The sequence below is a fragment of the Trichomycterus rosablanca genome, chromosome 27, assembly GCF_030014385.1.
Source record: "Trichomycterus rosablanca isolate fTriRos1 chromosome 27, fTriRos1.hap1, whole genome shotgun sequence".
Classification (NCBI taxonomy): Eukaryota; Metazoa; Chordata; class Actinopteri; order Siluriformes; family Trichomycteridae; genus Trichomycterus; species Trichomycterus rosablanca.
In genome coordinates this window covers 13,847,139-13,868,690 of record NC_086014.1, presented here as the reverse complement: position 1 = coordinate 13,868,690, position 21,552 = coordinate 13,847,139, and the positions used below count along the sequence as shown (strand labels likewise).

General features: G+C 41.8%; 1 protein-coding gene across 2 annotated transcripts in view; it reads left to right on the top strand.

Annotated features, from left to right (window-relative positions):
• fam189a1 (family with sequence similarity 189 member A1) overlaps positions 1 to 21,552 on the top strand; it is a 71,637-nt gene that overhangs the window by 31,628 nt on the left and 18,457 nt on the right. For both annotated transcript variants that reach the window (XM_062989680.1, XM_062989679.1), the window contains exon 2: positions 2,556 to 2,612. In XM_062989680.1, coding sequence (XP_062845750.1) covers positions 2,556 to 2,612 — 57 coding nt within the window. The remainder of the gene's footprint in view (positions 1 to 2,555; positions 2,613 to 21,552) is intronic.

Here is a 21,552-nt window from a genome sequence, read left to right as displayed (position 1 = left end):
CATAAGAACTTGAGAACCATGTTCGAGTCTTTGTGATGCATCTCCCCATGTGGTGGGCAATCAGACTTTTCCACACAGTGTTGATGCATTTTTGGTATTAATTGCTTTTAAAGGAGGATAATATTTAGACACTAAATAAGTATAAAATATTCAGACATAAATGAGCTGTTTGCAGCATTGTGGTTTAGTTTTGACCCACTGTTCCTCCCCAGCTATTAACTGATGAGATTGAATTCTCCTGGTACACCATGTAGTGTTTACTGTGTGACTGTTGTTCCTGTAGTTTTCAGGTCATCCTGCAATGCCTTCCTTATGGCTGTTTTCACTGTAGCTAAGTGCCACTGAGTGTTGCGTCTTAATCCTTTTAAGAGCTGTGCATCTCCCCAAGTGGTGGGCGCTCATATTAGACTGCCGTGCCACCCGGGCGCCGATCAGACACATAGGCATTCTAATGACATGGTGAACTTTAACATGCATTAAATGCGCCGTAGGTGAAAGACTTTCAGTCCTTGCATCAATCATTCTGAAGTTTCCCTACAAGTCGGCTCATGAGTATTTTATTGACAGTTTAATCGTCCCTCTCGGCTTGTGGAGGGTGTGCTCGAGAGCTGCCTGTAGGGAACCGTAGACGTTGTCCGCCTGAAGTGAAAATGAAACGTGAGAGGAAGCAACAGGGCTTTTCCAAGGTGCCCCGGGCGCAGAAGTGCGTATCCATTTGCACATCTCGGTCAGGGTTAAAAGATCACCTCAGAAAAGCAGATGCTGCTATAAACAAGGACGTGTGTGTGTGTGTGTGTGTGTGTATCCAGCTGAAAAGTGTGTTGAGGTCCAGCACCAGAGTGTATTTACGGAGCAGATTTGATGCAGGAAGCTCGTAATGCAGAAAGACAGCGTGAGTTGTTGGGTAAAGGTGTTGAACATCGACCGAACCGAGTGAATTCCCATCGGCAGTCTTTCTCTCTCCATTTCTTATCAACACTGGATCAATAATTCATAAGAGCAAAGAGAAAGTGAAGCCTGCACATTTTCTCTACGGCTTCCTTTGGCGACTTTCCTTTCCTCCGTCTCGCCTTTGTTTGTTTTTTTTCTTCTGTCTGTCTGTGTTCATTATGGAAATTGGAAGAGCAAATAAATACAAAGCCAATTGTGTGTGGGGGAAGCTTTCCAGAAGCTTTCTTCAAAAATATAATTCCCCCCTGAGGATTGTGCCAATAGACGAAATATTCTAATTATGAAATCAAATTATCATTTAAATCAAATCGTTCCTGGTCTCTGGGGGCTGCAGTCGGCACAGCCGGAAGAGCTGAGACAAACACACTCTGTTGCGCAGTAATATGGACACCTTACTAAGTATGAATATAACATTTGCAATTTTGCTTCATTAACTTGTTAAATGCTGATGACTCTCGTTAGTGTTTGAGAACACGCCCTCACGCCCTCAGCGCTGCCCTTGTGTATTTAATCAAAGCATATATTATTGTGCGGACACAGAGATATGCTTTGATTGCTACCACCCACAATATTCTGATGTAACAATGATAAGTAAACATATTCCCCTCACTAGCTTTGTGTAATCTCATAATACATTAGTGTTCCTGTCATTTGTTGATATGGCAGAAATGTTTTAGAATAGCAGCAGTATTTGGGGATTTTACCATCTACAGTCCATAACATTATTACATTTCTACAGAATGTGAATGCCATTGATGTTTGTTCCCTTAGACATCATTGCTTCAAACATCAACGTGCTTCTGTAATGAATATAACCTCAGAAAATGTACAATCGATACACCAGTTTGATTCATGCTTTGCTAGAAATTGAATTGCACTCAGGACTGAGTGGTAGTAAAATGTAAATTCATACAAATGAAGCCTTTGATTAGCAGTACACCAGAAACTATGTCTTTTACAGAGTGACATCAGAGTCATTTTGGGGAGGTCCGAGTACACAACGGAGTAAACAGCTCACTTAATCAATAACAATCTACTTGAGTGTACCTATAGGTTATAAGTAATATTTAAAGTCAATATGCATGAATAGTAAAATGGAAAGTGTCAATATGTATTGCTACAGTATGTCTATATTTATAAAAATCATCAATAAATATTGCTAAATCAATAAAAACAGATGAATGAATCTGTGAATGGCGGCGGGTTAAAAGTTAATCTGAAAAAAACTGTGTCTCTTTAAACCAGTCGCTGAGACCTTTATTAAGTCCAGTACCAGATATGACTGGGTTCATATAAAAGCAACTCATGGCAGTCCTGGTTGTAGTAGGTCAGATTTTGTGTTAATTTGGGCTGGATATACGTGACATGAATACAATGCCAGCACATGAGGGTTAAGGGCCTTGCTCGGGGGCCCAACGGCAAAAACTTGACAAACTTTGCTTGAACCCACAACCTTTGGAACAACATTTCCACTCCCCTGCCCTAAATCAGCTGCTAGCGAGGAAAGTTTGCTTCCCCTGGTGATTTACTGTTGTTTCCTGATGACTAGTACTGGTCTTGACTGCTGGCAAAATAAAATAAAAGTTGTTTCATTTGCTCTGCAGGTGCTGCTGTCAGGTCTGATTGGTGTAGTGTCGTGGAAGAGACCCCTCTCCCTGGTGGTGAGTAAGATTAAAGAATTTCAGCTCTGCAGCGGGTGTTCATGTGTGTTCGTGTGTTCATGATGTGTTCAGAGTACCGAGACTCCTGGTTCTGATTATTCTATAACAATTACTGACTGAAAGTATAAATCTTGACGGGCATTTAGACAATGACGTGAATTGCTCTCGACTGGATAATTTAGTCAAAGCCTCGATCTCCGTCCAGAGATTTAAGCCTAAAACCACATGCATGCCACGAACGGATGATTTTACTGCACTTGAAGCAAAAAAGCCACAAGTTTAGATGATTGCTTGTGTCAGATTCTTGTTAGCTGTTTTACTGTGGATTAATTCTGCTGAATAAAGCTCTGGTGCGGGAGTAGTGTTGCTCAGAATGCTCAGAATGATACCATTTGTTTTTTAAATAGGATGTCCGACCAGCTCATGTTCAGGTGTCCATGTACTTTCGAACATATAGTGCCTTCGAGATGAATTTGTATCTTGACAGTCTTAGATATGTGTGGACTTGGACTCAACAGAAGTGGATTTGATAGCAGGCTCACATATCTGTAGGTTTATAGATACATTGCCTTCCTTTGAAACGTCTGGAAGTGTGTGATAGCCCCCACATCAGGTTTATACAGACATACAAAGCCTACGTGTTGATCTGACATGTTTATCTGATACAGCCCAGTAGAGAGGTGTCGTCTGAACGGGTTTCTTTCAGTATTTCGACCCGTGACAGCGGCGGCCGCGAAGAGCTGCTCAGACTTGACGAGTCGCACCCAGAGAACACGTCGCCCCTGCCTCTGAGAATGCCAAGCAGACAGGGGCTTCCAGGCTCTCTAAGGAACGCTGATCAATCATTAAATAACAGAAAAGCCGAGCCTCGGCCTGCTGGGGTGACGGAGCTGTACCTCGTTACTCCCTCAGGATAAGTATCACTGATGTATGGATCGATGGAGCTGTATTCAGTAAGCGCCGCGCCACTGCTGCACCGTAGTAAGCTGTCACGGCTAAGAGAGATTAAAGCGACTTCTCCTCTCGCCTCCAGAAAGCGGGGTGCAAGATTCATCAGCTTTTTCGTAAGGTTCAGGGAGGTGGTGAGGTGTACCGAGTAAAGTGAGAAAATGGGGGTGAACGCGTCGTGCTGATATTGTAGTGAAGTGGAAAAGAAGCTACGGGCAATTACAGCAATAAAAACTGAGACTAGGAATATCAATCCGGACACCAAGATGGAATTCTATAGATAATTCTATATGCAGTACGCAAGTGGGAAGATACTGCCGTACCATGAGTGCCTCGTTTATAAGAAAATGAAAGCTTGGCGCATTAGAGTGGTGCAGCAGTCCACTGCGCTAGTCCAAGCCTGCAGCTACATTCATGCAGAACATTGGGGGGACCATATCTACTGGGAAGAGGGGTGGTTCTTGCCGTTCTAAAACATTCCTGCCGTATCATGATGGTAATGCTGACAGACCCTAACTTTAGGCAAAGCGAGTGAGTGGAATATGTTTATTTATAATTTTACATCATTATATTGGGGGACTATATTTTGAGCATATCTGAATATTTATTGTAATTACGGCCTTGTGTTAAGTCTTTCTAGAAAAGTGAAGACTGTTATTAGAGGAGTCCAGATGAATATATTAATACTTGTGGTTTGAAATGTGCTTCACAACCCAAGGGCTTTTTTTGTGTATTTGCACTCTTTTAAATATTCAGTGTAATTTATCAGCGGAGGTTGGTACTCTGTCTTGAAAGGAAATAATTAAGACAGAGGTCTCAGGCATGCACGCCGCTGGCTCCAGTTTATATCGGTGATTGGTTTTCTGTTACAGCTGAGGTCCCGACTGGTTCGCTTAGTCTTTTGTGTGCATTCATTTAAAACCACTCACATTAGTCCTAATTAGGTGAGCTTTCAGGAGTGGCTTTGTTTGTATCTAACCTAACGTAGTAATAGGTGAAGGCTTTGACTTTTAACAGCAATTAATTTGCTCAGGAATCTTTTATAAGCCAAGGCCAGTCGTTCTTCTAGAGATCTACCGTTCTGTTAAATCTCATCTCTTAAGGGCACTAGGGTGACGGACTGGGTCCATGCACCCATTTATTTCAAGGCAACACACACTTACACTGGTATGTTTAATTTAGAGAAGCCTATCTACCATCTGCATGTTTCAAGGATGTGGGAAACACAGAGTACCTCTAGTTTAGTACATGTATGTGTTGTATTGGGATACAATGGTGATATTAAGTGCACGTTGGGCGGTAGGTTCCTCCGAGGTGAAACTCCTTCCTTTTTTCATAAAATTGAACTGCATCCAAGTAAAACCAAAACAACTTCTTTTATTTAGGCATCAAACTTAGTAAAAGACGAGCTACAGGGTAAGACTGAGGGCAGAGGTCTAGACTGATGCCAGGGCAAACACCATCTCTATGTTACGGTGCCCTTTTCTCTTCGTTTCCTGCCTCTCCACTACTGCATTAATTAACCTTTTCTAACATTCTCCAGATTTTGGTTTGTGTGTGTGTGTGTGTGTGTGTGTGTGTGTTCATTGCCTTGAAAAAGGTTGGAATATTAAAGCATATTAAATTGGTCAATATAACGACAACAACGAAAGCAGGCTGTGTCCCAAATCGCATGGTACTGTACTAAAGAGTATGGCAAAGAAGTGCACTAGAAAGTGCACAAAAGTGAAGGAACGTGGAGATCAGCATGTGACTCTTAGGCGAGAATCTATCGAAGTACAGGTGATTAAGAAGGGGTCGTGGAGTGCACACGTGTTGGAGGGAGCATGTGTCAGGTAAATATACCCTCCTCGGATGCGATTAGGGTCCCCAGCAGCAGAAAAATAATTGAGAAATAGACAGAAAATGCATTAGAAATGAAAAGCCTATAATTAATTGGTAATTGTTTTGAATTGCACGTCACTAATAATTAAAATATCTGGAACTATGGTTGGTCTGGACTTACACAGAGTTCCTCCCTGACATCTCCTCCATCGACCCTTTACTTAGCAAACACCTTTTCAAGTCCAATCAGGCTTCCTGGCAAGTCCTGCCATCACGCCTGTCCTCGTGCAGTCACCGGTCCACCTTCACAGCGGACGATGCTGGTCAGAAGTTCAAATTCTCTAGTGCCAGAACCATCCAAAGAACATTTAGGCATTTTCTCTTTTCACACCTCTCTAAAATTATTCAAATGTCTTTCTGTACCCAGTGTGTTATCTGCTCCATCTCCAAGGCAACCCCATCACCATCGATGCACATCAGGAGGACCAGCTCAAGGTGAAATAATGCTTGAAGCTTGGCTCTAATCTCTCCCAGGTGACCAAAGTGACTGTCTAGACCCTGAAAAAAATGCTGCAAGGATGAAACACCTACAGCTTTATCAGAAATGTTTTATTTATTCTTTATTTGATATCAAATTTTAGAGAGTTGTTTAAAATCATTTGTATTTATTTGAGGTTAATCTGGATTTACAAGCCATTGTTTTTCCAACATTACTTATTATAATTAATTTAAATCAATGATTTAAGTTAAACATTGCAAATATAATATATTCAGCTTCATACAGTTTGGCTGGGAAAATTCTTCTTTTAAAGTTCAAAAATGGGTATCAAAGTTGGGTACCACCACAGACCTTTGATTGGACTGTAAAAGCAAGAGCTCAGTTATACTTAACATAATTCTCATGATACCGTTTCCTTCCACTATACACAGGTGATATATTTTGTGTCACTGACATTTTTCTGTTCGACTCATTAATTATTCATCCAGACATTCGACTGTGTGTTTTAACTGTCGTAATCTACGCATCTGAAACCAAGCAGAAGTGACACTGAGGCGCACGAACAGTAATAACAGTCTGTAGATAAGCGTCAGAAGGATGAAATATTTTCCTTTTTTATTGTAGCATCAAAGTAACATGATCATTATTAAGGTAGATGGCAGTAGTAGTCATAGTCATACCATTCCACTATCACTCATTTTCACCTGCACTTTTAATATAACATTTTCTTCCTTTTTAATAACTCATAAATCACCTACAAGACAGAGTAGCTTGAAAAAACTATTCAGCTAAACACCTCTTTACTGCAAGAAATGTGTGGATCAGTGTGGATCAGTTGTTTTCAGGAGCAGGGACTTGCAATCTGGTCAGGAATGATGTAGAAAAAATTTGTCACCATACAAAGAGATCTCTTTCTGTCAGAAAGCTTAAACTGGGCAGGAAATCACAGTGCCAAAGCAATCCTGGCATAGTTTATAAAATAAAATGAATGTTTTAGTGACCCTTTGTATATCTGTGAAGAGACCCTAGAAGCTTCCGAGCTAACCTTGCAGAACTTTGTCAAATGTCATTTACAAAATTAATTAAAATGTATCACCTAAATAGCTAAATATATTTGCTGATTTGGTATAAGGAACTTCAGGGTCTGCTACAAGCTACATGAGACCGAGGGCATTGGAGAAAACTGACCCATTTGTGCAGCCAACCATCACAAAGCCATGATATGGCGACCCAAAATAAAAAAAAAACAATGGCTTTGGTGTCCCATGTGTAAAGTACAAACTGCAATTGTTTTGCACCCCTAAGAAGATAAGAAGGTTGAGGACCTTGTTCAAGGGCCCAACATCGACTGCTCGGCAGAGCCAGGATTGCACCGTCAACTTGATTGACAGCCCGAAGCTTTAATCACTACCAAATTAAAAATAAACATCCCAGGTTGTGTAATACGTGTGTGAATAGTCTTTGTACTTTGTATTGTTGGAACAGACCTGCTGTGCTTGTGGCATCCACACGTCTGTTTGGAGCATCTTAATCGGCCAGGATCTGTTGCATTATTTAACACTCATGCAGCCAGAAACAACACAGACATGCAGCCTCATGTCAGGTCTAGACAGATGACCGGTGCAGACCATTTAAGCTCTGCTTTAATATCACTTTGCTGCTGTCCTGGTTTTGCAGGCTTTTCAGTACCTGACCCGTGTGTCCATTATGATTTTCTAATTGCCAGTAAAAGGAGGTAATCGGCAATTTGAGCTGCCGTGCAAATGCCAACGTCTCATCCCAGGTCTACTGCTGGTTTCTGTAGGTCTGATACATTTGTTTCCTCAAATGTTAACATTATCCCAAGATCATTATTTTTATTATTTAACACACACTCCTGGAATTAGTTTTCCTCTTTGGTTATGGTCTGATAAGGGTGTAGGGCAGAAGGGTGTAGGATGAAGTGGAAAGGTTAGATTTTATGCCTAGTATAATCTGAATATTCATATTATGCTGCCTGTGCATTAAATCCTGATAGTTATATTGTTGCTTGAGCAAGCGCAGCTGGAGTGGAAAGTACAGAGATAAGCAACATGTCTGTCTTTAGGCTGTTGCAAGATGTTGTATGCAAGATAAGGAACAACAGGTTGGTTCCAAAGGTTTACACCCAAGCTGAAACTGTAGCATGACTAGAGCAGTATAAAGGGAGGCACACGGTTATGTGCTTTGTTCTTCAGCTAATATACTGCTGTAAATTAAAACACAATTGTGGGTTCAATCCAGTCCGTTGGTACTGTTGGTACAAGTAGCCTGTTATCAGCTATAGAAGTGAGGGTTTGGAATAGGCGTTTTGCATCTGGCGGAGTGTTTACGAACCTTATTTCTGAAAATCATTTTATAAACTACATTAAAAACAATAATCTGTGATTTGTTATTCTCTTGAACCTTTATTTAACTGACAAAAGAACAAATTAAGGGCTTTTAATGTGTTGGCTGTCTAACGGTGCCTGCAAGACACTCAGTAAGAGTTGGAATGAGACAAAATAAAAGTAAAATAAGTAAACAGCAGATTAATTGCTAATAAATGAGGGTATCGTGGTTGGGTATAAAGAAAAGATGTGTTGTAGCTTACTATGTTGTGCCAAAGAACATCTTCTCATCCAAGATTGCAACAAATTTTATCTTTTAACCATCTACCTTACATAATATTCAGTGAATCATGGGTGACTTGCATACGTGCGAATGATATTCATTCAGCATATTCATTCTAATTTCAGCAAGACAACGACGGGCCTCATTCTGCATGCATAGAAATGCAGAGTGCGTGTGCTTGACTGACCTGCCTGCAGTCCAGATCTGTCTATAATTGACTCTGTATAGTGCATTAACAAGAGAAGACTCAAACACTGACAAGCCTTGTATTAAAGAACGTTGTCCGAGCTCTCCGGGTCTCACAGCAGTTGCTGTTTAGACTGCATCTATTCCCTCTGTTTTTGTGTTTTCTGCCTCTGTGGAACCTCACTGATCTGGTCTTCCATCATCCATCTTTTTGACAGCACAAAAATCTGAGCGTGCGCGAGATTCCTCTGCTGCTGCTGCATGAGTCAGAATGGTATGAGGAGGGGCAGGAGGAAGATGAACGAGAAATATGGGGCGAAAAAACGGACCGGGGAGACAAAAGAGAGACATAAATAACTGAGCTACAGGTGCGCACGACTGGCCATCACACACACACACACACACACACACACGATTAGGAATACATGCAGTCTCAGGAAACAATCCTCTCCCAAGCCAATAGCTGACGTACCCGCAAAATTAATTGCCGCCCCCGGCAAACCAAATGAACTGCTTAAGGTCTGCCGATCCCCTTCCTCGTTACCTATTCATGCTGTCAAAAATAACACTCACGGTAAGTCTCTCATGCTTGTGTGGTTTCCTCTGATGCTGACCGAATGATGGATCACCAATCTGCAGCACGACTGCACCATATGGACAAAAGTATTGGGACACCCCTTCTAATTATTAAATCCATTCATTTATTGAGTTTTGGCCACAATAGTTGCTAACAGGTGTAATAAATCAATTAAGGATGAATTAAGGAAATGACATGCTTCCAGCTTTGCGCCAACCGTTTAGGGAAGGCTCTTTTCTTGTCCCATTATGACTGTGCCTGCATCATGACCCCATTGAACAGCTTTAGAATAAATTGGAAAACCACCATCAGTGCCCAGCCATCATCTTTCAATTAAATGGGCACAAATTCCCATAAACAGACACACTTCAAAGTCTTGTTCGAAGCCTTGTCAGAGGATCAGCTGTTGTAATAGCTGAAAAGAACCCATAGAGGTCACTCTATTTTAATATGGAATGTCCAATCAGCTCATGGTCAGGTGTCCCAATACTTTTAGCCATACAGCGTGTCTTGTGTAATCAAATTTACAGAATCATTAATATCCTCTAGTTATCATCAGATAACGTCTGTTCCTCTGGACAACGGCGACGGTCCAGCTAGCTCAGAGCAGCAGAAGTGAACGGTGCCTTTTTTTCGTCCCCCTGGCATTCGATATCGCTAATCTGGCCTGTATGGGGGTGATTGAACCGAGCGGGCGGAGGAGGGGGACCACGTCCGTGTATGTGTGCAGACGTCTTGCTGGACTGATTGGAGCAGCAGTGCTAGCTAGCGCGCTCTAATCAGAAACCTTGCTGCTCATCGAGCCGGTTCTGCTGCGTTAGCCACCAGCCGGCTAATGGAGTATTCAGGACCGCACGCAACCTCTAGATCGTCCTTGTGATAAATCTATCAATCAGGACCGTCCTCAGCTAGACCGCATGTTTGAGAAGAAAAGCTGTTCAGTAGAATGTTTTTATTATTATGTACTTATAAATACTGATAAGTGAATATAAATGGGAGGGCTTATCACAAAAGTTTGGATCGTATCTGTGGGAATTCAGCAAGACAGTTCCGGCACTGAGGCTGGACAAGGAACATCAGTTGATGTTTCAATTTAAATTAAAGGCATACATTAGGGTTGAAGTCAGGGTTGTTTCTTTATTGAACTTCCCACCTCCCATCTCATGGTCAAGTCATGTCACTGTGCCATCATGGATTTGTGATGGTTGGCTGCACAAATGGGTCAACTTTCGCTTGTAGCAGACGCCCTTGATAATGCAATCCAGCTTATTCTTCATCCTCTAATTCCTTCCACTACACACCCATAGTAACGTAACCTGCGGGACTTCATGTGGTTCAGTGGCTCCTTTTCTGTTCTGGCCGTCTCGTACGTTTGCTCAGTGGTGATCATCTTCCTCCATGAGATTTTCAGCAGTTTTCAGATGCAGTCCTGAAAAATCTAAATGTTTTTCTTTCTCTGTCTTCAGTATCCATGCTTTACGTCCATATGTGGCTGCTGGCCAGTCTGAGCTTGTGAAAGGTGATGGTGCTAATTGATTTGTTTTTTTTTCATATCCTAGAAGGGGTCTTGACATGCTTTTAGCCATGTAGTTTATGAATAAATGACTAAAATTATGTTGGGATGGGATGTCCAACAAGTGTGTGGTCAGGTGTCCACATATTTCTGACCCTAAATCATGCCGTACATACAGTTCCAAGCTATTATAAAGATGTAATGCACGGTGTGTTTTTAATTTTGATGCATTTTGAACAGTGGATCGATAGGAATAGTCATCGCCGTTCCCACCAGCGCTCACGGTACGCTGCACACATGTGTAATCGTGCATTACCTTCCTACAGAGACGTGCACGACGGCCCAGATGACAGCGATCATCCATCTTCTGCTCAAATCCACCCAGACGTTCAATCACTCATTCATTCTCTCCTCACAACCTCACTCACTCGTTCATATTTGGCCTCGCTCTCTGCCTCGCTCGTTGCTCGCCGGCTTTAACGAATTTCGAACTCAGATTTGCTCCTGGCGGCCTCTGAGCAGGTTCCCCGCTGTAATCAATACCCCAATCTGTTTCCTGCTTACCGGAGTGCTGGCCAGATCGATAGCCCACGCGCTCAACTTTATTTAAGCATGTGCTTCTTACAGCCTGTCCTTCATTAGCTTGAGTAAAGAAGCATCGGAGCTTCCCAACATGTGAACGTACACTCTGTGTGTTAAAAGTATCGGGAAGTCATGAAGAAAAACTCGGTTTAAAGAAACTCCAGTGGTCTGCACAGAGCCCTGACCTCAACCCCACAAAACAGCTTTGGAATGAACTGGAACCTCGATTGAAGCTTTCTTTACCAACATACAAATGCTCTTATCTTGTGACTAAATGGGCACAAGTTCCCATACACAGATATACTTCAAAGTCTTGTGAGAAGCCTTTCCAGTAGAGTGGCTGTTGTTCTAGCTGAAAAGATCACAAAGGTCACTCTACTTGTTTTTAATTGCATTTGTTTTCAAAATGGGACGTCAGACAAGCTCATGGTCAGGTGTCCAAATACTTTTGGCCATATAGTGTATGCAGGTACAGAGGAATTTTTTTCTTACTGGTCTCAGTTTTACCATGTACCAATGTATCACATTGCCAAACAAAACCAGCAGTCGACCGTGTTAAGATGTACCAATAGTAGGGTGACATGATGGTACAATGCCTTGGGTTCTATCCTCACTACAGATTCCATCTCTTTGGAGTTTGGCATGACTGTACATCAGAACACAGTCACAGTCGTCTACCATCTCTTAGAAACTTGACAGTGTTTGATTGGTGATTCTGAAAGTGAGCGTGAATGAATAAGTGTGACGCCCTGCAATTAACAGCCACTCTATAAACAGAATCAACCGAAAGACCAAATTGATGCCAATCACTGACAATGCGCTCCATTGTTTTGCCCACGCACCAATTTATATTTTTCTTTCTTCTCATTCTGAAGACGAGTTTTGAAATCTAGTCAGAGCGGCGCAGATTGACGTCTGTAGCATGTCGTTCTGTAGCGGTGTTTCTAGTGATTCACGGTGATTCATGCAAATAAAAGTGGCATGCAGAGTCGCCGGGATGAGCTGTTGTTTCAGCATATTCATCTATTGTGTTGTGATCAGGGTCGCGGTGCGTCTGATTGACTGGGCGAATGGTAGAAACCAACCCGGACAGGTTGTCAGTCCATCATAGGCCAGACCACACTTACTAACCTGAGTGCATGTCTTTGGACTTGTGGGAGGAAACCCACATGGGGAGAACATGCAACATCCACACAGAAATGACACTGGCCATCCTGCAGGGCAATTGAACCCGAGCCAGCCCACAGCTAGCATTTGGTATTCCCAAGCTGTCTCCCATACGAGTACTGACCGAGCTCAATCCAGAGGCTGGACGTTCTCAGGGTGGTGTTGCTATAAGCAATTAACTAATCACAGATGCCAGCGCAGGGCATGGCAGCCCTGGCTCTCCTCGATCGAGGACGGGGGTGGCAGCATCGACAGGAAAGAGATAAGTCCCAATCGGCCGCGACTGTATTGGGTGCACGAGGCAGGAAAAAACCTATTTGTGATATCCACCCTAATCCTTTCTGATACAATAGCGCGGTAATGCTACATGACATTAGCTCTCAAACTCCTGAGCAGCACAGCTCACCACAGACCCCCGATAAATTCTATAATCCTTCATATTGTAATTAATAGTGATATGGAGGCGAGTCTCAGAGGGCAGCACTGCATTCATCAGGCTTATCTCCAACCTGAGAAATGCCTCATACATCATTCTGCATTTTTTCCCTCTCGCACACGGACGCTTTTTCTCGCATGCTTCAGAGACACGAATAAGGAAGCTGGTGGTAAATTTACTAAAAAACTTTGTACTGTGTGTGTACTGACGCTAAGAAATAGAATGCCTTTATTTATCATATATACAGGAACACGTGTGCAGCACAGTGAAATCCTTTTTCCGTGTATCCCAGCTTACAGTATTTGGAAGCTGGGATCAGAGCGCAGGGTCTGGAACAGACAGGGTTAAGGGCCTTGCTCAAGGGCCCAACAGTGGCTGCAAAGCAAAGCCTGGATTTGAACCGACAATCTTCCAATTGATAGTCCAAAGCTCTACCTACTTTTCTCTATGTAGTGTATCTCTGGTTAATTACATGTATTATTTATGTAGAATCATTTTCTTATGTTTTATTGTAGATTATTCGTTTTATTGACATGATTTGAGCACTAATTGTCTCAAGTTTTCTAACAAATCTTAGTGACCTATATTTCAGTCCTGCTTGAGCTGCCCTGGTCAACCGGACGTGCTGTTATTATCAAATACAAATATTTTATGATGTATATTATGTGGAAAGTAAATTGAATTTTCTCTCATCTGTTTTCTGCATAAAATCGATCTGGCAGAGCTTCAGTTTATAGGAGCGACACATGTACAATAACATTTTTACGGAGGCGCCCGTACTGGGAGTTAAACCCGTGTGAATTTCATAGATGGTGCTGGCTGTAAAGCTCTGGAGCGTTTTATATCCACTGTAATGAAATCACTGATGCTAGTGGACTGGGCTGCTGTGGCAGCTAGATGGACTGGACAGCGTAATGGTTGTTGTATGCTAAAAATTAAAGGGTTTTGTTTATGCAGAATGCTGGAGGCATTTTTACCAAGCAAACACTAAATAAAAGCTAATTATTTACTCACACAAGAGAATAAGAAGTGTGGAGGTACCACAGTGCTGTAATGCGCTCGCCCACCAGCGCTGAGATCTCCATCTCTATTAATCTTAACTGTCCTATAGTCTGTGCCTGAGGGAGGGAGGGAGGCGCACATTTCTGCTGCAGATTCTATTTATGCTTTTTCTTCTTTGTCTCCCAGTCTAGTCGTATCCAATTCCCCTGGTTATATCTCTCCTATACTGCTGCAGACCCCGTCCCACGCTCCCGCCGGCATGTTTGCAGTTGCCAACCGCTTCTTTTCACCTGCATGAGGCGGGTTCACACAGCGAACATGTTTTTAATCTGCCTCATGAGTTTGATGTCTTATTAGAATCATCTGTACTGAGGCAGCTGATCAGGTAGGCAGCAAGGCAGCTCAGTATGTTTTCAGACCTTTTATACGCTTATTATAGCATTACCTGTTTTTAATGCATTGTACAGACTGTTCCAACTTATTCAGAACATCTTGCTGGCATTTAATCAGGACAGAGTACAATGTCCTTTCTTTGTGCACTAATTACTGTATTTAAAAAAGCTATAAAAGACAATTTGGAAGTCACAGTTAACTGTTTTTCTTTGCATTTTAACTACTGTCCCAATTTTTTCTGATATTATGTGCGTATTGACTTTCTGTCTGCTTGATTAGAAAATTGATAGTAAACATCCCTGATGTTTATTGAGTCGTCGTCAGTCTTTCCTTCTTTATTCAATGTTACCTGTCACCCTCTCTGTGTCCATATTTTTCAATTCATTTAATAAGATGAATGGATTCTCTCTCCATCTCCGTCTCTGTCCATATTTCATATGAAGTTGAGTTCGTTTGATATGCTGATGTTTAAAAGCACTAGTACGGCGCAGCGTTTAGCGCAGCAGGCACTGCAGGTCTGAAGTGTGTTAAATCACCTCCCTTCCAGCAAGGAAGCCCAGCGCAGTGACAAATCTCACATCACATCAATTTTCTCCTGATCCGCCTCCAGCCTGACGGGACGGCTGACTTATCTTTAGCACAGCAGTGCCAGAGGGACACATTGAGGATTAATGGGTTGTGTTTCAGCTACAGTGACACTAATGGTAGGCTTGCTTATGCAGACGCCGAGGGATGTACGGGTCGTACGTCTCGCTATGAGAACGCTAATCCGGGACTTGGGTTTAAATTGCTAAAAGTTAGGGTTCTAGATCTAAATCTTAAAGTTCTGCAGTCTTTGACCAAAATGAACCACACGTGATGGGACGGGGAAAAAGCAATACATCTATTTTAAACTTTCTATAGTCTATGTTTGGTCTTGGAGAGTGGCCACATGTTAAATTTGCCCACCACAAAAGTGCAAACGTCAGCGCATGGCGACTATGAAAGATTCCTATTCAGCTGTTGATACAGAGCCCGCTGAAGTAGACCCAGGTGAGGAAGCTCCTACAGTTTACCAGAAGTAAACCAACAACATCAACCACAATCAGAAAATACCAAGATAAAATATCTTTATCATTGATTCATCGAATTTCCCATGAGCAATAGGAATAATATCACAACCCGTGTCAAGGGTGTCCCAGAATATATAATTTAAGGATGAGCTGATCATAAGCAGTGGTCTACCCAAAGCCAAACATACACTATATGGACAAAAGTATTGGGACACCCCTTTGATTTTTGAATCAGTGTGTTTCAACCACAACGGTTGCTAACAGGTGTAATAAATAAATCAACAAACTCATAGTCAGGTGTCCACATACTTTTGGCCATACAGTGTACATACAGAAAGGATAAACAAGTAATCAGCCAGTTCATAACGTTGTACTTAGATGAGTAGATATAACAAGGATGTATCGATGAGCATAAACAGAAATGTTATATGTTAAATGTTAAATACTTCTCGTTGCAGAGCCGTTGCTAAGATCTCTGTGGTAAGACATAATAAGTTTTTATTCGTTTCTCTTGGTGTTCAATTTGCAGAGGTTACAAAGGTCTCGCAGACAGATTTCAATGGTATTGAAGTTAGAAGACTGGCCATGGATGCACTTTCACCTTCTTTTATAGAAACCAGACTTTAATTATTTTGCTTTTATAATCGGTGCGGTCGTCTCATTGAAAGCATCCGTCTACTTTCAAGATTTTAGTTTTTCAGCTGATAAATTGACCTCTTGTCTTGAGAAAACACTCAGTTATGTCTCCTTCACATATTATCACCACCTCCGTGATGTGGGTCTCCATATTTCAGGTGATAGAGGTTAGAAACTGACTCAGAGTTGAAAATTGAGTGTTACTTGCTCACCACTCTTTTCGAGTGCTGTTGTGCCCTTTAATCTATTTAAATGATTGGCCCTCGTCGGTCAGGAGTGGAGTTCTGCAGCAGTAGAGGCGGAAATACAAATCAGGTACTTGGATATGACTAGATTGGGAGGAAAATTGGGGATAAAATACCCCAAAACTTTGTCTTTTATATCCACATTAATCTATGCTTTTGCGATAAAGGAAAATAGCAGCTCATGTTGCGGTGGTGAGGCGCCCAAACACCTCTGTGTTTTAAACTTTTCTTTACAACACCCCTAATTCTGAGAGCTACGCTAACTGAAATCATAGACCAATTAAATAAACAATATAGTTCCCTCAGAGAAACAGTGAAATCCTTCCTGGATGAAAAACAGCTGCGACGGGGTCACATCGCTGTGTTTATAGTAGCTCTCAGGAGTGAGTAGCTAACGGCTAATAAACAGATGTGTAAGTGATACGGAGCCGAGTGATTTCGGCCCTTAATGAATCCATCAGCTGTGAAATCTATTATCGGCCACGGAGGTTGTTATTGTTAAAAGCCTAGGAGTTGTAATAATAACACTTAATGGGCTTGTTTTGATGGATACGGGGTCTGGGTCAGTCTTACCCTGGTCTGAACCATGTGACTGAACTGCTGCAGTCGATATAGACGTGACTGTGCATGTGTGTCCCTGTTTGATATGATTCCTATTTTTGTGATTTGCAATTAAATTTCTGTATTTTTGTTGTGCAGAATAGCATTAAACGAGCTCTCTTACGTTCTCTTGTATGCAGATGTTGAAATATGAAAGACGCCTGATTATTGGACTGAATTTCAGACGCTTTTATCATTTTTTCTTTTATCTGATTTACACAGATTACTCAAAGGGCGTCTGCACCACATGCAAACAAAATTTAAAAAAAAAAGGTGGAAAACACACAGGCCTGATCTTTCTTTGATCAGGGACACCAAAATATGAGAAATTATTAATGGACATGATACAACCTACTGAAAAATACTCATTTTCATTTAAAATCTCCAGGTACTTCATAGAGTCTATGATGCCATGTATCCTAACAAGTTTAAACAGAACATCACAGAATCATCACCAACTGTAAGAGCAGGGAGGTTTTTTGCATGACCAACATATCCAGTCCAAGTCTAACTTCCAGTAGCGTCGTGTGAACTCCAGGCGCTTATGTACGTGGTTAGATAAATCAATAAGGCTTTATTCTGGAATGCTTATCAACTAGTTTGTGGTATACAGTGTTATATAGTTTGTGGAATGGTTTTCTAACTAGTTTGTGGTATACAGGTGGTGTATGATTGCAGACTTGAAGACTTGTGTAGTTTGTGGACCACCATTGGTAGGTACTGACCTAAAGCACCCCTATGCTGTTTGGAAATATTTGGCCCAGTCGTTTCTTGGCCTCTGTCAAAGTCACTCAGGTCTTCATGCTGCCCATATCAACTGTGTTTAACATGTGTACTATGTGTAACTACCATCAGCCTCACATTTGCATGATGGGTTGCTGTTTGCGTGTTTGGGTGGATGGTCATACTGGTTTTGCTCATCAATATGTGCTATAACGTCCCCATGGGGTATCCACAGAAATCTAAGTTAGAAGCAGTCCTTTACTGAGGAATGACAGACGATCAGGTCTCTAACCCACACATCACCAGCAGATTCTTAAGTCAGACTAAGCTTTGTACAAGTGTCAATATTGACCCAGGTGTCACAGCAGATGCATTATCTGGAACCCTGATCATGAATCGCCTGTCCAAACTACAGGAAATACTGGGATGTTTGAGTGTGCGGTGCATCAGATGTTGCTCACGTCTCTGTGAAATCTACACTTGAAGAAATGGAATAAAGAGGCTGCTGAATTTAGCCATGCCTTCCTCTCGGGAGTGTAGGATGACGTAACATGCATCTATGTAGAGAGATCACCAGGTTTTCAGACAAATTGTATTGTGTTCATGAGTGGTCGCTGGACTTACCGTGACTTTGACCAGAGCAAAGTGGGTGGACGCTCTGTGTAGAGCATCAGGAACATTCCCGAAAACGTCTCAATTTTGTCGCTACCTGTTGCTTATGTATCTGTAATATAACATGATATACCAAGGTCCGGATTAAATTCCAGCACATTGCCACACAGACAACTGTAAAACGGGCATGGTTGGCACACAGGCCCCTCTCATGCCTATGAGTGATGTGTGCCAGGCGCTGTCTGTTTGGGATGCAGGCTGCACCGGGCCAGTAATTAATGAGGAGCTGTTAAACAGCGATATGGAATCCCACATGGTAATTAGGAAGCAACAGCATGGTAGCAGACTGTATAATTACTGGGCCGGGGTGGGGGTTCAGATACGACGTATAAACCGATCAGGGTGGATAAGGTACCAAAGAATGGCATCAATCACTCAGGTTTCTGTCATATTCGTGACTGTGTCCCTGTGGACAAAGCAAGTTTTATAAAGACATGAAGAAAAGCTCAGTTTAAAGAAGAGCCCTGACCTCGGCCACATCACTTTCCCAGCCATACAAATGGGCACAAATTCCCACAGATGTACTTCAATATGAGAAGCTTTTTCAGAAGAGCGGCTCTTGCTCTAGCTTGAAAGATCACATACAGGTCACTTTATTTTAATACCATTTGTTTTTCAAACTGGATGTCCAGCAAGCTCATGGTCAGGCGTCCACATACTTTTGTGGTATAAGTAAAGACAGAAAGATAAACATTATTATTTATTGATAACAAACGTACCAGAAAAGTGTGGAAATAGAACCGTGTATCATACGTATTCTTTGTAGTATAACCGTAATTCTTCAGGAATATAACAGTAAAAAAGGTGGCTGTACCGCAGCTGATTAAAAGCTATATTTTTCTTCTCGGCACTTGTGGGAAAATTAATTAGCCATATCCATAGAGGGGTTGGTGGATTTTATTGGCCGGCGCAATAAAAGGAGCGCATGGAGAGTGGGCGATTAATAGCGGCTTCATCACAGCGTAGCTGGAATACAGCAGCATCCTTTCATTCACTGCCACCATCAAGAGTCATTAGTGCCTTCAGTCTGAGTCCTGCTCATATAGACTTTATTTCCTGTCCAAATAGTTCCTTAATTTAAAGTTTCTTCTCCATACTGAATTAATGATCACAAAGTTTCAGGGCCAGATATAGAAAGATGATGAGTGGCGATGCTAAGGGTTTATTTCAGAGCTGTTGTTGGCAAATACAGTTTTATAAAATCTAATAAAAAATTTGGCTTTTCTCAGCATTTCAGCTCATTTTTTACTCGTGGTTTCACTTGGCAAATCGTCCCCCCTTTCCCAAGGTTTCGAGGGTCCCTCTGATTTTTATGCATTTTAAAAATCCTTTACAGAATGGTTATAATTTTTTTTAATCCTCTATTTGTTCATTTCCCCCCTGTTTCACCCAATCCAGGGCTCTGTGCAGGACACTATAGTTTAGAAAAGGGCCTTCCCTAAACTACAAACCTGGAAGCATATAATTTCCTTTATATAACTGATTTATTCCACCTGTTAGTAATTGTGTCTGAGCTGAGCTTATGTTTCCTTACACTGAAAAAGACCTCAGATCATTTAGGTCACAGTAACAGAATCTGATCTGTTTTTGCAGGTTTTTTGTAAGTGTGTGTCGTGGACCCGTGTGTGTGTGTGTGTGTGTTTGTGACTGGTCTCTGTCACCTTTTAAAATATCAGGTTACTCACGGTGCAGTGGTTCGTCTATAAACGTCACCGCATATAATCTCTGTAACGATGACGCATACAGCGCACAGGAAGTTTATCACGGGTTTGTTTCCTGTAAGTAATCCTCACTAGGACTTTCGGGCCCCTAAGGAAGCTTCATATCAGCTTCATAATTAAATTTTTCACCTCTTAAATCGATGTAATGTGGATTTTTGTGTTGTTTACTCATAAAATGTGGTCACACGCAAACATTTCTACTTTTCTCGTCTGATGAAAGATGAGGTAAGACTTGAAATTTGGGTTTTTATATGAGAAAGCTTAAAGATCAGTTCATACAAATCTTCGCCTGTCCAGACAAAAACTAATTTTGCTGAATCTTAAAAGATAAAATCTTTATATCCACGATGCTGGAAGAGGCAAAAAAATTATAATTTTTCTAAATGCCCGGCTGTTTATCAGTCCACAATGATGCATGTTGTTCATAAATAGAAGAAATGTAATACTGTGACTGCTCTACCTAGGGAGAGGAATTCTGCAAAGATTAAACCTAGAGTACAACACATATTACTGGAGAATTGATGCAAGCTTGCAGACACCTCTAGAACTTGTCTAGAAAAAGAAAAACTCTAAAACATGAAACTAAAGTAGTTTGTATTGCAGAGATGCACACAGGAGTGTCGTTGTAGCTGTGAAGCATGCCGGGAGGAGAACCAAGGGGCTGCCCCTGAACCTTGCCAGCCTGTAATCATAAAAAAAACAATAAATCGAAAAATAATACAAGAAAATAATCGAATATAGAAGTGTACTGACAGTGCAAGCGAGACGGTGCAGTCGGCCATATATTAGCCTTTGACGTCAGCGTTTTATGGCTTCACTTAGGATGATGTCATTGTTGGTCCATCAATCATCCGACATGTGACAACCAATAGACAGGAAGCAGGGAAAAAGTATGCTGTACACACTTACGCTGTAGATACTGTAGCATGACCTAAAGAGTGCCTACGCTCTACTGAAAACATTGGTCAGATAGACCGGTCATTATGCAAATAAATTCCCATGCTTTTTAATTCTGACCCCAATTTAATAATCGTAATGTGATCATCATGATGTGGAAGAAGATCAGACCACATTAAAGCCTAAAACCCATCCTGAACCTTTACCATTATTTGCTTGTCCGTCTGGAATGCCGCTCTCATTTTCCGTCCCACGCGGCCTGCGTTTCCCTCTACACTGACATTCCTTTTCCATCCTCATCTTTGTCTTTTCGATTTTCGTCCTTGGCTCCCGGCGGCAGCGCGTCATTTTTCTTGTCTTCCTGTCATTCTCACTGGTTCGCTCTATCTTTCATCACTCGCGTCGCAGGGTTAATGTCTCATCAGTATGAATACTGCAGTATTAAATCACGCAGATGTTTCTCGAAGGCCGGTCCCTTTCTACGGCGCGACAGCTTTAGACCCCCTTCTATTACACCCGAAGTGTTATTTAAAGGAGCCGGAAACGTTCTCAGTGGTTGTTTCGCCGTGATTCATTCCGCTGAAGTGTCAGCCATATAAAAAAGGGATTGTTTTTAATGGTGAGAGTAAAAAGTGA